Here is a 16299-nt window from a genome sequence, read left to right as displayed (position 1 = left end):
CAGGCAAAGTCACAGCAGCATAACACACGGCTTTATCCCTCCACCTCTCATTTCATACCTCCTAGGAAGGCAAGAAAATAATCACATGCACGCTGTAGTCGAGCGCATGGAGCGTTGCATGCTATTCCCCTCCATCTCTGCCAAGGAAGGTCCCCGCGCCGTGGCAATTGTTTGCACACCAGAGCCTCTGCTTATTGGTTCTTTATATCTCTCTCCTTACTGTTCTGTTTTCTAGTAACTGATTTGTGCGTGCCAGCAGGCCGATGCTTTTCTGAATGTCAGGCTTTATGTGATTTCAGATACGCACAGACGCTTCCCACTCTGATTTGTGTATGCTGCAGGCTGTAAATTTAGAACTGCTTGGAGGTTTGGAGATAAAGAAAGGCCTTTTATGTTCTGCTGTTAGACACAGCTGGGTGTAGACTGCATCCACACGTTCCCTATGCTGCTCCAGGTGGTGGTGGAAGGGATGTGATACCACGAGGAGGGAAGAACTGATGGGTAAATGGGATTTCCAGATAATTCGTTGCTCTCTAAAATAGAAAAATTGTGAGTTTGTTCAATGTGGGCTCAACCCAACCTTGCTGGAGTCGATGGGAAGGTTCCTGCTGACTTCCCAGGCGGTGAATACTTCTGTAGGTTTTGCTGCTGCCATTGCATTTGTTACCAGAATTGTTTATAAGTTGATTCAGCCAGACTTTTCATTTTGGGGAAAACCTTCTTGCGTCAATGACACCAAATCAGAACTTTTGAATGTTCTAGTAACATGTTTTGCATTTCCCTTAAATTTTGATTAAAGGATGAACAACGTGGTGTTGAAAGCCAGTCAAAACCAAGGAAGTTTCTTCAGGCCTGAAAGCTAAGCTGGCTTTTGCCTGCTACAGAAACGGGGGCCGTGGTCCTGAGAAGTGAGTCCCAGAGGAGATCTAGCCCTGCTGATGCCACTTTGGGTACGGCTGCTCTGCTCGCTCCGGCTTCATGGCCATGAGGCAGAGCGCTCTGCAGGTGCCAGCAGAAAACAGGCTGGATCGCTGCAGTCAGTCAATAATTAAATATTCATACTCTTGGCCTTAGCCACCTTTATGTTTATTCATTCATGAAACTTCTGACAATGTGTTCTTTGGGCAGGTTTTAAAATATGCTGCCTTGGTGTAAGTTCTCAGACTGAAAAAGTGCAGGTTAGCAGAGGACAGCAAAGGAGGAACGTGAGCCAGTCTTGTTTGCTTTCGGCTTCTGTCCTTCCTGCCTCCTTCGTGATGTTCACAGCGATGCTGTACAGGAGCTGAGCTTGTTCTGCTGGTGTTTGTGGCTCTGCTCATCCTGATTTCTTCCTCGTTCATTTTTTCTGGTGGTGTATTTTGTCAGGATTTTTTTTAAAGCCAATTTTTTTTCTCTCTTGACCTTTACATCAGAAATAGCAGATTTCAGGTAGCTTTCTTTGAACAAACAACTCAATATTGAGTTCCCAGCACAAAAGCTGGGGTAAAAAGAGGCTACCACGATCCATGTATATCCATATACAAGAGAAGGAGAGAAAGAGAGACTGTAAATGGGAAGAGGTAAATGATTTTACATCATCAGTGGCAGTCATGAAGCTGCCTCTTGAAAACTGGCTTGTATTTTGAAGTCTGCACGTAGGCAAAGATACTGAAAAAGAGAAGATAAAAAAAGAGCCTCGGGGCTGCCTCGGAGTCTGGGGAATAAGCTGTATAGTGAGAAATTCAATGAGGAGGTGCGTGGTTGCGGTCTGCAAGATGTAACCTTTCCACTGGAGGCAGTGTGGAGTGGTCCTGCAAACGATGTCCCCTTCATGGGGACAGATGTTGCTTAAATTGCTCCTCTTCTGGGAGGCTACCAGAAACCTCCCTGCAGCAGTGCCGAAACCACTGCCTACCCCAAGAGACAATCTTCTCTCCTTGTATACTTTCACTTCCAGTCTGTATCTGCTTTGTTCCTCATACTTGTATTGCAAGGTGTTTGGGGAAAAGAACATGTTTTCAGACAGCACTTGGCACCTGCTGTTCCCTTGCCTTGCTCCCAAATCTGTCTCTGATCCTTCCGACAGGCTGTGTTGGCCTTGTTGGACGTGGATCATCTGCCCGGACCTGTTTCCCTCCTGGGGAAGCTGAGTACCTCCTTGTTTTTCTCTGAGTCTTAATTTGGTCATTTCCAAATCAATTTATACTTTTTCCTGCCCATATTTTTAATTTCTTAAGGTCTGCTTTTGGTAATTATTTGTGCTAGAGAGAGATGACTCCTACTTTAGTGGTATCCACAAGTGTAATTTAACCTCTCTTCTAGCACATTAGTGGCATTAAATAAGGCTAGTGCTAGTGCCAAACCATTTGGCATCCTATTAGCCCTGTTATTCCCAGCTCAATTTGGTGTCATTTAACGTTAACTCATGTTTAAAATCTCTCACCTATTTTTCTATCTGTGTGACTGAATTTCTCCCAGAGCCAATTTTGATTATTTTTAAGAGACTTTAGGTGCTCAGAACCCTTGTCTTAAGCCCATTAAGTTTCTCTTGACTGCACCTCCCTTTCCCATGTTATTCTCTCTGTCTCCTTCTCTTTCTGGAGACAAGTCTGTCATCGAGGTGTGTTATTTGTGAACTCTGCGTCTTGTTTGCAGTCTGTCACCTTTTGCATGTCACATTCAGCCCCTGCATTTCAGGGTAGATTTTTTCCGTAGGAAAAGAGAATAATCCCATTTTCAGAAGTGGTCAGGCACTCAGTAGGTCCTGTTGTGTCCACCCACGATTAGCTGAGCACAACTGAAAACTTGTTCCTGAAATATCCAGGGCAATAGTTTTTCTGTGTTTTATTATAACTTTTTTGTATCTTATTATTACTTCTTTTATTCTGTGCTGGTTTGGAGCTGTCCATGCGGCAAATAATTTGCCAGGGTCAACGTTTGTTTTAATAGATGGTTCTTTTGCATCTCTGCAGTCTTTTGTTACTTTCCCAGTTGTCCTTGACTTTGGGGAAAAAAAATAATTATTATCTGTGTTAATTAGCAAAAAATCCTTTCCAGCTCTAATAGGAGCCTATCATCAAGATAGGCTGATTTGCAGGCATTTGGGCTGTCCAACGATTCCCTTATCTGCCCTTCACCAGCAATTATTTTTGCAAGGTCTTTTTTTTTTTTCCCCCTGCACGAGGTGCTCAAACTTATCCAAGTATTTTGTGGCTGGTTGTTCTCCCCCGGTGTTAATATTCTGGCAGCACCAGATAGAGGTGGTCTTGTGCTGGGCACTATACTAACAGAGTGCAAGAGACCAGAGACCCGAGACCCATGAAGGACTTTGAATAAATGTTGAGGCAGCGATGAAGGACAGACACAGACAGATGAAGTAGCTTCTCCAGGGCCCCTCTGGTCTCCCTGATACGGCAAGGGCTTGCCAGGTTCCTTTTGGTCCACTCTTGAAAGGAGAAATTAAAGAAAGGTTATTAAATCTGTATAACTGTCTTGAACAAAAAAGCATGAAAGTTTAGTCCCTGATATGGAAAGCTATTAAAGATTCATAATTGCAATAAAATTATCTAATCAAATTTGGATTTTCATTGTTTGGGTGCTGCAGTGAGCCTGGTGCTCCTTATTTTAGCAGCAGAATCCACTCCAGTGGATTGCTCACTGAATTAGAAAGACCTGAGAGATGATACTCATTACACCTGAATGTGTGTTTCTCTTGGCAGTTGAGGCTCTTGCATAACTTTCCCTTCCTGTTATGTTGGTGGTCAGCAATTAGAATTCTGATTGTTGGTTTAAAGCTGACAGAACTCGAAGGGAACCTGAGATATTTGTGGAGTCTGGTGGTTGGGAATGTGGTCATTTGTGTCATTTGCCTTCCCTTGGGCTCCCTCCCTCCCTCCCTCCCCATTTCTTGGTGTCTGTGGATCAGCTCAGGTGGAGCTGGCTGCCTCTGGCTCTCTTTCTGCAGCTGCTTCACAGAGGCGAGGTTGGCTCCAGGCTGTCTGTCTTTCAAACCAGGGAAGTTTCACGTCCCTAGCATATGATTTTGGCAACTGATCTGTGCTCCGCAGTCTGCTGGGGTAGGTGTGAGTACCCTACCCTGACACAGCTCTGCTCTGTGCTCTCTCCCCTCCAGCCAGCTGCTGCAAAGGGCCACCATCCCCTGGTCATGATCTGCCAAGTCTGACCCCTGCCCAGTGCTGTCTCGCATCCTTCCACAGGGAAAGTCAGAGAAGGGGAAGGCTAGCCAAGAGCAGGTGGCTCTGTTTGTTAGCAGGACCTGCTGCTTTGAGCATCTTACTGGAGCTAAAGCAAAAGATGGTGCAGCAGGACCTGGCCTGTGCCAACACCGGGGCCTTGCAGTGGCTGTTGCAATGCATCTGTCGTGCTCCCTCTTCCCTTTGAGCTGCAGGCTTGCATCAGCCCAGCTTGAAGGCGTTGGCTCCCTTCGTGGCTGGCCATAGGACTGTGCGTTTATCTCTTACCTACATCGTCTCTTTTGGCTTATTAGCTGTGCAGCTGCCCCATTAACAGTGGTTATGAAGACAGCAAGCAGAGGGCATCGGCTGACCCATGTGAGGACAAAACTCAGGGGCCCTGACAGTGGTGTTTATAGGAACTGGGCTTGCCTGTGCTGCCACAGCCCTTACTATCCAGCAGCCCCTCTGTGTGTCACAGAGGAAGGAACTGTCCCCAGAAGAATAAGGCAAATCTGCTCGAGGTCACTGGATGGAGCTGAATGCAGAACCAAGCTCTGCTGCATCTGAGCTGTGTCTGGACTCGAAGATCTTAAAGGTCTTTTCCAACCTAAACAATTCTATGATTCTGTGGTGCTCTTGCTCCAGGTCCTTTTCTCCTATCAGTGCCACTCAGAGCATCCTCCCGGCCTTACTGAGCATCCTCTGCACTCTCATCAGAGGGAAGGGTAAACAGGAGCCCTTCTCTGGCTTCTCGTGATTGCCAGCATTATTTTGTATAGCTCCATCAAGGTCCCCACACATTATCGCTTCTCTAAATTTAACAGGCCTAATCTTTTCAACCTGTCCTTTCACAGGCACCTTCATCTACCACTAATCATTTTTTTCCCTTCTTTAGAACTTTTCTCTCTGCGTCTCCTTTCTGGGCAGGCAGAGATGTAACCAAGGAATGCACTTGCAGGAAGGTCACGCATTCACTTAGATATTGCCATTACACTAGTTTTAGAGCTATTCTTGATATGTTTCTTACCACGATTTCCCATCACATGTTTTTGTTGCAGGCTTACTTGATCATTCTCACAGCTGCACCCTGAGCAAAGTGGTCCGTGAGTTGTTGGTTATAGTCTTTCGCCTGTGTCCTCTCTCATCATTCAAGAGGCATCAGTCACATGTCGGCCAGTGGCAAAGTCCTGCCTGGTTCTTCAAAGCACCATTACCAGCCCCTTCTGACACCTCTAGTCTGAACTAACCCAAAGTTGAGTGTTGCTGGTAGATCTTGACTCCCCCTGGGCTCACACTCTCACTGCTGCTGCAGGCATCTTAGGATTTTCATCCCCACCTTCTGGATGTTCAGTAATCCTCAGGTTCTCCCATTCCTTTGCATCTCTTTATTGCTTCTCAGAGAGATCCTATGCCATCTCTTCCTCTGCATCTATTTTTCCAAGGCCAGAGGAGCACACAGGTCTCCATATATGACCCTCCATGGCCCTGCAGTGGGCAGGGAGGGAAGTTGCCGTGCCTCCTTGGCACTCGGAAGCTCTGCCTCTGTAATCCCTTAAATAGCCCGAGCAATACCTATTTGCACAAGTGCCATGCAGTGGATTTGGGGGATTTCTTCTGCCCTCCTCTGGAAAGCAGTGCTGGAGGAAGTGAAGTGGTCCTGGAGCTTTGTGCTGCTCCGAGGCCATGCCATCTCTGCTGTCGTGGTGGCCACCTGCCAGCCCAGCTTCCTGCCACCCCACAGCAGCTGCCTGATCCTGTAGCCATGTGGGGAGGCGGATGAGAGAGCTGAACCAGCTGAAAGCCAACCCTGCAAGAAGCAGCCGTGAGTTTCAGTCAGCTCCATTAACTGAGCCAGATCACTACTGTGGTGCAAGTGAAGGGAGGGGTGCTGAGCTGGATGGGAAGAACCAGACACCCCCTCTTGGAAACAGCCTTGTGTTGATCAGCTAACACTTTGACAGTCTTCACCTGCACGAAGGGGCGTCCCCAGTGCTCTGCAGCCTCTCTGTGCAGATCATGGGTCCAAGAGCTTCTCCAGGCTGCTATGTCCTGGCTTGGTTTTGCAGTGGGGCTGGAGTGCCTGGTGCCTGACACCACTTGGGAGAGCAGGCCCAGGGCCCCTGTAAAAGGCACCTGGAATTTTCTTTAAGACTCATTTCAAAACAAAACAAAATGTAATAATAATTAAACTGCTGCAGTCTCCCCTTGAGGGCTGCTGGGAGGAGCATAATTCAAGGTAATGGTTTTTTTCTTTGCTATCGAGCCAACTTTTCTCTACAGCAGTCTGTCCAGGAGGTGCCCTGGTGCCACAGGAATACACTGATACAGTGGCATGGCCACTCTGCCCTCGGTTCCCACCGGCCCTTCAGTGGATGCACTACTGGAAGGGAGACTTTGTCCCAGGAAGACAAAGTGAGAGCGGTGGATGCCTTGACAGGGGTCCTGTTAGCCTTGAAGCCTCGATGGTTGTTGGATCGACCATCTGGATGCCACAGGCATAGCAGCACAGGCTAGCAGAAATCGAGTGGGAGTGTGCGCATAAGTGTACAAGTTGCCCATATGTGTGTCAGTCCTACTGCTACAGCCCCCGGCCTTCTTCCATCTCAACTGGCAATGCTTTGCCTGGAGAGTAGCTGATGTAAGCTCTGGCCCTGTGCTCTTGTGAGCTTCAGCACGGCTGTAGTGTAAAACAGATGGTGTCCAAGTGCAGGGCCTGTACTGCGGTTTCTGGATCAGCTGCTGCCTCCTCGGACCAGCAACCGGCTTCCCTTCCTTGCTGGAGCTGTTGACGGATCTCTTGTGCTTTATGCCGAGCTTTGCTGGTGGTACTCCTGATGCCCACTTTCACCCCAGCAAAGTTCTGGGGAGCACTGGGGGAAACTTGGGTGACAGCGGAGTCACAGCCCACCACATGGACTTGGCAGTGGTTAATCATGGCTTCTCACTGGAGTAAGAGTCTGGAGAATTAATCCCAGTCCTCTGAGGCTTCCCTTAACCCAGTGACAGAATGAGATGGACTGAACTGAAAGGATCATATTACCTCTTCATGTTATTATCTTAGACTTAGAAGTTCTCCCCCATCCCTCTTTTCTACTGTTCTCCTCCAAGATGGAGGTCAGTTATTAAAAGGAATGTCTCATTCTGCTTGCATTGCAGCATAAAGAAAATAAGACTGTGTTTTGACAGAGCTGAACAGAAGCCTATGGTTAAGCAAAGAAATGAAAGAGCAGTTTCAAAGAGGTGGCTTATCAGAAACAGGGTAAATTGTGACACGGGAGTGAGGAGGAGTGGCACTGAATGCCCTAGAAGCAAAGAGAAAGAGGACCTGGGATGATGTGCTGTGTCTTGAACATGGCCAGGCTGTGAGGGAAGCTCCTGATTACAGCAAAGGCGCTGGCCACAAAATGAAAGCTCTCAGGAGCAGCTGGGGAGGAAAGAGGAGGAGAGGAGAGATGAAATCCAGCTGTCCCAGATCCTACAGTTTACAGAGCCTTGGAGACTGTGGTGAGACACTCGAGTTGAACCCTCCCTGCTGCACGCAGAGATCTGAGGTTTGGGGCTTCCACAGATGGTTCCTGGCCTCCCAGATCAGCAGGAGGGATTGGGGCTGGAGGTCTTGATGTTCTTTGGGGGCTGTTTTAACCAAGTTGGTCTGCAGATCTAGTTAATGGAGGAGATTGGGCAGATTGGTCTGACTTGGGATCCTAAACAGGCTCCTCCAGGCTTCACAGCCTGGTCCTTTGCTGGCTGTCAGCTTGAGTGCTTGGTCTCCGGCCACCAGCACTTGGCCCCTCTCCCTCATTTTTCTTGGTCCCTCCAATTGCTGTGCCCCTAGTTTGGTGGTGGGTTAGACTGAGTAGCTTCTCCCTGATGGGAGAGGAAGGCATGTTCCTAACAGGAAAGCCCCCAGGGCCTGCCAGGCTCACCTCATCCTGACTCCACAGGTAGGAGACCAGATCCTGGAGGTGAACGGCAGGAGCTTCCTCAGCATCCCCCACGATGAGGCGGTGAAGCTGCTCAAGTCTTCCCGCCACCTCATCATGACGGTGAAGGACATCGGGAGGCTGCCCCACGCCCGCACCACCGTGGACGAGACTAGGTGGATAGCAAGCTCCCAGATCGGAGAGACCCTCGTCAACTCAGCAGGGTACGTGCTTGGTGCACCCCGTGCAAGCTTGCTGCGTAGGTCTGTCAGCTCAGAGCTCCTGTAGGGTGCACGCAGTCACCCAGGGTGGGTGTGGAGTCCCAGCCCGTGAAGTGGTGGCAGCCCGATGCACTGCAACGTGCACGGGCAACCTCTTGATGGTAGTGCCCCCGGTGCTCAGGCGTATGGCCCCCATATCTGGTGCTTAGAAGACAGCATCTCTGGCCTGTAAGGTGGATCAGGTCTGGACAACATGCTGCTGCCCCTTCCCTGTTCTCTCAGGCCAGAAGGTTTTGGCTTACAGGCACAGAGAGGAGAGTACATAACAGATCTCATGCCAGGCCTCAGGTGATGAGCGATGGGCACGTGGCTCTCAGTGACAACTGATCTTCTCCCTCCTTGCAGGGCAGTGGGCGACCATGCTGCGGAGGCGACAGCCAGGGTAAGAGATATTGGGCCTTCCTGAGGCTTTGTGAAAAAAATCACCATTACTGTCTCTTTATTTTCCATGGGAGGGAGGGCTTTGTGCTCCGGATTATAAAAGGGATACTAGTTTTATGAGGACTGGTGGGTTTTAACTGGCTCTAGCCTTTCTCCTCCCCACCTTGTGTTGCCAGCTGTGTTTCTACAAACAGTGACATAATGGGTACCCCCTCTCCTATGCCGCTGGTGGGTCAGTTCTGCAGCACATCTGGTGCCTCCTAGCCCGGGAATGATCACGTTAATGGGCAAGGGGCAATGATCACACACGGGCAAGGACCATGGGGACCCCCTCCACCCTACAGAGGTGACCATGATGCCCTCCACATGGTGGCTGTCTCTGGGCCCTCACAGCTCCTGGGATCTTTCCCACCCCGAAGCAGAGCCGAGCCAGCCCTCTCCAGCACAGTAGCCTGTGGCAGGGCTGCAGCAGCGGCAGGGACTTACCCAGTGCTATGCCAGCAGCTCTGTGCCAGCATGTCTTCTCCAAACCTCTTTGCAAAGCGCATTTCTTTTAAATGGAAATGAAGCAGCAAGGTTTCACAGGTGGCTCTTACTGATAGTGGCTTTGTGCTGTTTGCTGGCAAGACATGCTCCCCAGCCTCAACTCCTCTCGGTGTCTCCAGGATAGTCAGGGTCTTGTCTGGCTCCATATCCCTACGGTGATTGTGCCAACACTGCCTGGGAGGGGAACAGCAAGGACCTTCTCTTAGAAATCCCTCTCAAAGAAAAAAGCCTTTCATCTACAGCCAGACATGTCTCTCCCTGGGACTCCTTTGGTTGCCAGTGGCTCTTTCTTCACCACGGTCTGCTTCGAGCTTGCAGCGGGGGTGAATGTGCCTTTTACACAGGATGGGAAGCTTGCCTCTCTCTCGTGGCTCCAATTTGCCCAGCTCTGCCAGGAAGGAATACAGCCTGCTATTAAATCAGTAGCTGGTCAAGGGACAGCGTCCGTGCTTGCTGAACAGAGCTGGGAAGCTGTTTAGTTTATTCAGCTGATGCTGCATAAACTCATGGCTCTGGAGTTACCCAGACAAGTAGTGACACTAAGTGAGCGGCTGTGCTGGTGAATCCTTGGGGGTACCTGCCTCCAGTCATTCTCGGCATCCCCCTTCCAGTCCCGCTTTCCAGCTTTGCCACTGGTAGTTGGGTGAGAGCAATGGTCTGAAACGCAGGCAGCTTGGGCTGGTGGGCAGAGCCCAGAGCAAGGGGGCCGTTCTCGGTCCTGCCTATGCTGCCCAGCTGTCTCACAGAGAGATAGCTGCCCTCCTTTCAGCAGCTGATTCCTTGGCATCCCAGGCCAAAGCCTATCTCCTGTCTTCTGCAGCCTGTATTTTACCGGGGCCTGGCCGGCTCCCAGGTAACGCTGAGCAGCATGGTGAACCAGACCCGAGTCATGCTGGAGGAACAGGCACGGCACCTGCTGAATGAACAGGAGCGGGCGACCATGGGGTACTACCTTGATGAGTATAAGGAAGGCAACATCTCTGTGGATGCTCTGGTCATGGCACTCTTCGAGCTACTCAATACACATGCTAAGGTGAGGCCCACACCAAGGTCAGGGACAGTTTCTTGTACCCGGTGGACTGAGCAGAGCCATTGTCACAGTGTGGCTCAGTGCCTCCAAGGTTATCTGCTCAGGGTCAAGGGTGAGGGTATGAAAGCAAAATCCAGATGTAGGACATTATGGGGGATACAGGCTGGTGTTCAGTGCCAGAGGAGCTTCTGGTAAAGTTTAGGACCAAACCTCCTCGTGCGTTACCTGCCAGTACATCTCATTACCACTGTTGAACAGTGTGGGAGGATGGGTCTTCGCCTACCCAGGAATATGGTCGTGCTCCAACCTCTCTTTGGTTGTCTGTCTGCCTGGCCCAGTTCTCACTGCTTTCAGAGGTGCGGGGTGTGATCTCCCCGCAAGACCTCGACCGCTTTGACAACCTGGTGCTGAAGAGAGAGATCGAGTCCATGAAGGCACGCCAGCCCTCAGGGCCCAGCATCGGCACCGACTCCTACTCTGTGATGTCCTACAGTGATACCATCTCTTCCTCCAGCAGCCACTTCACTGCCACAACTGTCAGCTCAGCCCGGGTAAGTCCCTCCTGCCTGTTCCTTTTTATTTCAGCACCTGCTCCTGGCAGCCCTACAACAAACTCATTTCCCTGGAGTGCTGTAAAGGCATCTCACCCCGCAGGAAACCCTGTTCAGTCTGCTTCCCTGATGGATTCCCCCCAAAGCTTTTTTTTTTTCCCCTTGTGGGCTGGGTGCAATAGCGTGATTTGTAGGTGCAATAAGGTGATACCGTGACACATGCTTGGTATCTCTGTGCCCCTGAGACTGAGATGCTACTGTCCTCTGCATGGGGGCTGGGCCTGGTGCTAAGTGTCACTTTGTCCCCAGTGAGGGAGGAAGTCTGCCTCCCTTCCAGGACCTCCACTGTGCAGCGTGAGCTGCATCCACACAGAAGTCTCAGTGACTTGTCGCTGCCACACCATGCCTGCTGCTATTCACCAGCTCTGGCTGTCGCTTTTAAATCACCTCCTTAAAGACGCTGGCTGCCCGCTCCCCGTCCCAGCGGGGACCGCAGCAGCCAGGCCAGCTGCATCCTGTCCCAGCCCCTGCCCACTCTCCAGCATTAAGTGGCAACACTCCCACGTCTCTGCCGGGCCTTCATTGCACGCACCGTCTAATTAAGTTATCGTAATCACTTCAGAGTGTGCAGGCACACAGCCCCAAAATTAATTTCCAAGCCATAAAATGCCTTTCATCATAAATGCATTAGCAACCTTGGAAATTAAAACCTTCATGAAAAGAACAGATGACAATGGGCTTTCTGCTAGTTTGACAGCAAGCAAACCAGCCCACGGCTGAGGCGAGTGGGATTGTGCTGCAGAGGGCCCAGGCAACGCAGCCTGCAGGGGGGAGAGGGGGGGCTTTCCTGGGACTCTGCCTGCCTATGCAGTTTGGTCCAGCCTCCCAAGAGGCCTCAGAGAGTTTCAGAGCATCAGAGCTGTGTTTTTGTCCCGTTGGCTTCACAAAAACCCATAGGAAAACCATCTGCTCTGTTCAGGATGGATTAGGGTGAGATCCTTTCTGGATCAGGATAAACAAAGCAAGTTTTGCTCTGGTCTCCGAAGGCCTGCTGGGAAAATCTTTCCAAAGTATCAGAGGGCTAACACAGTTCTGCCAGAACTTGTGTGCTGAGCGTGGCACCCTGTTCCCATGCTATCCCCAAGCCTGGGGCTGTACCACTTGCTTCGGGTGTGCCGTGCTCTCCCTCTGGCTCCATGACACCACGTGCCAAGCGTGGCTGCTTGGCCTGGTGTGTGAGCAATGGCCCAGCCCCACTTGGCACACGAGCCCAGAGGTCGGGGAGGGAGACCGGGGTGCTGTTCTGGCATAGAGAAGAGAGTGGGCACCACTGTTTTAAGAGCTTCCTTCAAGAACATGTGTCCCTCGGTCACACTGCAGGTCCTCCCTGGCAGCGTGGCACCTCTTTCCATGGGCATGAGAACATACACCCTTCTGAGCTCTGCCTTGGGTGTTGGGAACACTAACACTTGAGATGGTTGTCGCCACTGCTTGCTAAAACAGCTGCCAAGTAAAGAGCAGCAGCAGCTCGTGGTGGATGGGTGCTTATCTCAGCTAGCAGGAGAGAGGGAAGAGGGGCAGAGCTCCCAAATTGTTTCCTCTGCCCTGTTCTGCCATAAGCCCCTGCTGCTGTTGCCCTCCCCAGCACCTCTTGCAGGAGGGGCACATTTCAGCCTTCACATGCAGCACTGGATGCAGCTGGATGTGGATTCTGCAGGGTGGGTTTTGGGGGAGGAGGGATGCGTTGTGCTGGGATTTGCTTGTCTCGCTCATTTGTTCTGCATCCTCCCTGATGTTATGTTTTCGCTTTTATGCTTGTTTTAATGTGCTTTTCCCCTCGCACGTCCCCAGGAGCGGCTCTTGTGGCTAATAGACCTGATGGAGGTAGGGGCTGTCAGCGAGACGGGAAGCTCGAGTACTGCGGTTGCCATAGTAGACGGGTTGAGAGTGCGTGCGAGTGTGCGTCGGGCGGGAGGCGGGGTGCAGGCCGTCCAGGGGCCAGCATGCGGCTCAGCCACGTGAACAGCTGCCTCGGTTCCCCCATCTCTGCCTTTTCTTTCTGTGGCTCTGCTGAGCCATTCCAGAGTCCCTTTCCCCAGCTCGGCAGCACGGCTGCAGGCCTTGGTGCTGCAGTGCAGACAAGACTCAGCCTTGCACCAAACCCAGCTGGTACCAGTGTCCTGCTTGCACTAAAGCCCTGAGTGCCACTGGCAGCTCAGGGCTGGGCTTTTAGAAGGACCAGCAGCGTTGATGCCTGGTGGACCCCAGACTGCCCTTCCTGCCTTGTTGCCTGCTCTGCCTGCTGCTGTGCTGTCTTGCTGTATGGGCACCCTGGCTAAATATCAGTAGGCTGGTCACATCCCATCACACATCCTCAGGGATGAGGAAGGATTTTTCTTACAGGCCTTGGGTCTGCAAAAATCTGTGCTCCAGTGCAGGAGGGGTCGGTGTACTCACGTTGTGCATGTCCAGCCTTGGAGAAATCCTCACACAGGCTTTAGAGAGGCTAGACATGGATGTGGGGAGAGCTTCAGAAGTCCCTCTGTCATAACAGAGCTCTTGGTTGGGAGGAGGCTGAGAAGAGCCGCAGGCTTGTGCCCTGCAGCACAGCTCTGTGGTGCAGAGTGCATTCCCTCCTCCTTGTCTGAGAGGAAATCACAGGGGTCAGCAGGTTGAGCACACACAGCAAGTGGTGGAGCTGAGAGCTGCATGTGAACCTGGCCCAAAAGCCACATCCCTCTGGGAATGGCACTTATCTAGAAGAGGATAGCTGTAGTGTTCCCAGATTGAGTTTATCGCAGGCACCCTGAACCGTGGGACACAGATTTCTTTGGCTTCATGACCAAAGGCAGAGACACTAGGCCAGGCCCCCTGTCCCATCAGCTCTCCATGGGTCGGTGGGTGAACTTAATGCCAAAAATAACCAGTATGAGGCTGATCAGGACCTGCCATGCGAAAAGTGATTCTGTTACGGGATGCTTGAAGGATACTCGGAGATGAGACAAAGCCATGTTTGACGGTGCCGCCCATGGATGATGTGTGTCTGCCTATCTCAGTGTCACTATCACCTCTTGTAAATCTTGGATCTCAAAATGAGTCCTGCAAAGCAGAGGTTAATTGTAGACTGCCATAATCGGATGCAACTTGTCTGATCAGAGCAGTATGAATTTCTAATTGCTTACAAGCAAGGCAGTCTAGCATTTCCTTTGTCCCTGCCTCCTGCCCCAGCCTTTGTTGTTAGGATTAAGGAATTGAAATCCTCATTGATTTTGTTTTTCTTCTCCACTGCCTCCTAGCAAAGACACTGCCATCCAAAGGTGCCTTCTCCTCCCAGGGCCTGATTCCACAGGCGCTGACTTGCTCCCAGCTCCCTGAAGCTGCAGGATTGGGCCCAGTGCGGTAACCCAGTTGAGTTGCTAGCCCCTGTCTGTCTTTGGTCTCCGTTTCACAAGAAGTATAAGTAAGGAGAGGATGGCACTGAGCTGTTCCTTTCTCTGGAAAGTGAATCTCAAGCACAAGAGCCCACAGCTTCTTTGGCAGCTGGCAGATGATCTCTGTGTCCCCAGAGGGAGAGCAGAATGGAGGACATCTTCCTTACCTATGTCCCCTGTTCCAGAGCTGCTCCAGCTCCCAGCTGTCCTCTGACCCCCTCCAGGAGAGGCACAGACATCCCACGTGGAGGGTTCCCATGTGCTTGGCACGATCCTCTCGGGCGATGAGGATAGAGACAGAGTGAAGCCCCCGTGTGGGTGTCATTGCGTCACCCTCAGAGCCCCTGAAGTCAGTGAGGTCTGTGCTCAGGTTGGGGCAGGGCCAGGGGCTCTGGGGCTCCTCCAGCCCTGCGGATGCATTCTGGGGTGGGAGAGGGAAGGGAAGAGAGGAGGAAAGCTGGGCTTACTTTCAGGCTGGCACAGTTGTTCAAAATTTAAACCCTGTGGGAGTCAGGCTGAGTAGCTCTGCAAAGCTCTTGTTAGCAGTAGCTGGAAAATAAGGGACTCGTTTGGAGCTGTGAGGTTAATTAAAGGTTGGGTTGTATTCCCCAGGGATGTGGCAGTTTCTCCACCACTTAATCTGCAAATGGAAACTGGCTGCCTGTCTGAAAGATGCTCTCCAGCTCCATCGCTCCTGCCGTGGACTCCGTGCAAGATAGGAAGGACAAATGTTTTCCAGCTGCACCCTGCAGAGGGGCTGGAAGGGCCTCACCTGGCCTCCAGTTTCTATAAGTAACTAGAAAATAGATGGGGTAAAGGAGCAGAGAGTCAGTAGGAGGGAGCAGCCCCCTCAATAAATACTCATTTTTCAGAGCAGTGGCATGTGGCTTCAATGGGTCTTTCAAGGGAAATCCAGGAAAGTGCAGTCTTAAAATAGCCAATTCCTGAAAGTAAATGTGCTCAGCTTAAAAGCCATTACATTTTATAGCCCAGAGCACTTTCTGTTTAATTGCTTTTGCCCCCAAAGTACTAAGCTTGGGGAAAGGCAAATCTCCAGCTTGCATGCTTTGGCAGAAAAAAGTGCCCTGAAGAAGATGAGCAGTATTAATGTCCCTGGCTGTTCAGGGAGAGCGGAGCCGGGGCGGTGGGATTAGGGCCGTGTCACTGGGCTGGCAGGGAGGGCACGGGGTGCAGCTGGCTGTGCCCACCCTCCGTTTGCCAGGAGGATTCAAGTCTCGGTGCAGACTGGTCCTAGCTATGAGGCTGGAACACAGCACATGTTGCGCTCTGGGGTGGGCTTGATGTGATGGTGATGGGCACAGAGTTCAGAGGCAGGACTCGGGGGAGATGGCACTGGCAGATTTTAGGGGGGCGTCAGGCAGACTTCTCTTTTTAGTAGCGATGGAACTATGACTACTTGATGGCAGGCTGCTCCCGGTCGTATCGCAGGGGTCTGGTCCTCACGCAGTTGCCAACAGCTCAGCGAACTCTTGGAGGCAGGTTGAGGCTGGCAGAGGCAGGGCTGGAGAGGGAAGAGTTAGGGACACAGCTGAGATCCTCTCAGACGCGGCCAGGCTGGTGCTGAAATGCCACCGTCTCCGCGTTGGCTCCTTTCCTTGTGCACGCAGCCATTTGGCTGGATTAAAGGCTCTGGGCAGCATCTGGAGGTGGGCTGATGCAGGGGGAGGGTGATACTTGGGCAGCTTTCTGCAGAACAGCTTTCTCGTTAGAGGAAACGGCAGCAAAAGGAGGGAGCTCTGCGGCAAGTGCACTGGTGCAGTTCAGTGCAGTTTCCCCAGCGCTGCGTTTTGTCCAGCTGAGCATCTCTGCTCCTTGGTGTCATGCAGGGACATGGTGGCACTTGAGCTTTTAAACTCATTGGCACTTCAATGAATTCTGAAGACCTGTTGCTAATGCATGCACAGCACAGAGAGGTTCATGATCATTTTAATCAATACGAAGGCAGGTCGCTTTTGAAACA

General features: G+C 51.3%; 1 protein-coding gene across 1 annotated transcript in view; it reads left to right on the top strand.

Moving 5' to 3' along the window:
- Nucleotides 1–16299, top strand: part of WHRN (whirlin) — a 55304-nt gene that overhangs the window by 32159 nt on the left and 6846 nt on the right. The window contains 4 exon segments of the mRNA XM_050907873.1: nt 8120–8322; nt 8725–8761; nt 10127–10339; nt 10675–10887. Of these exon segments, the coding sequence (XP_050763830.1) occupies nt 8120–8322; nt 8725–8761; nt 10127–10339; nt 10675–10887 (666 nt within the window).

This window comes from Gymnogyps californianus, chromosome 18 (assembly GCF_018139145.2).
Source record: "Gymnogyps californianus isolate 813 chromosome 18, ASM1813914v2, whole genome shotgun sequence".
NCBI lineage: Eukaryota > Metazoa > Chordata > Aves > Accipitriformes > Cathartidae > Gymnogyps > Gymnogyps californianus.
Note: the sequence above shows the minus strand (reverse complement) of the source record. Positions and strands in the feature narration are given on the sequence as shown.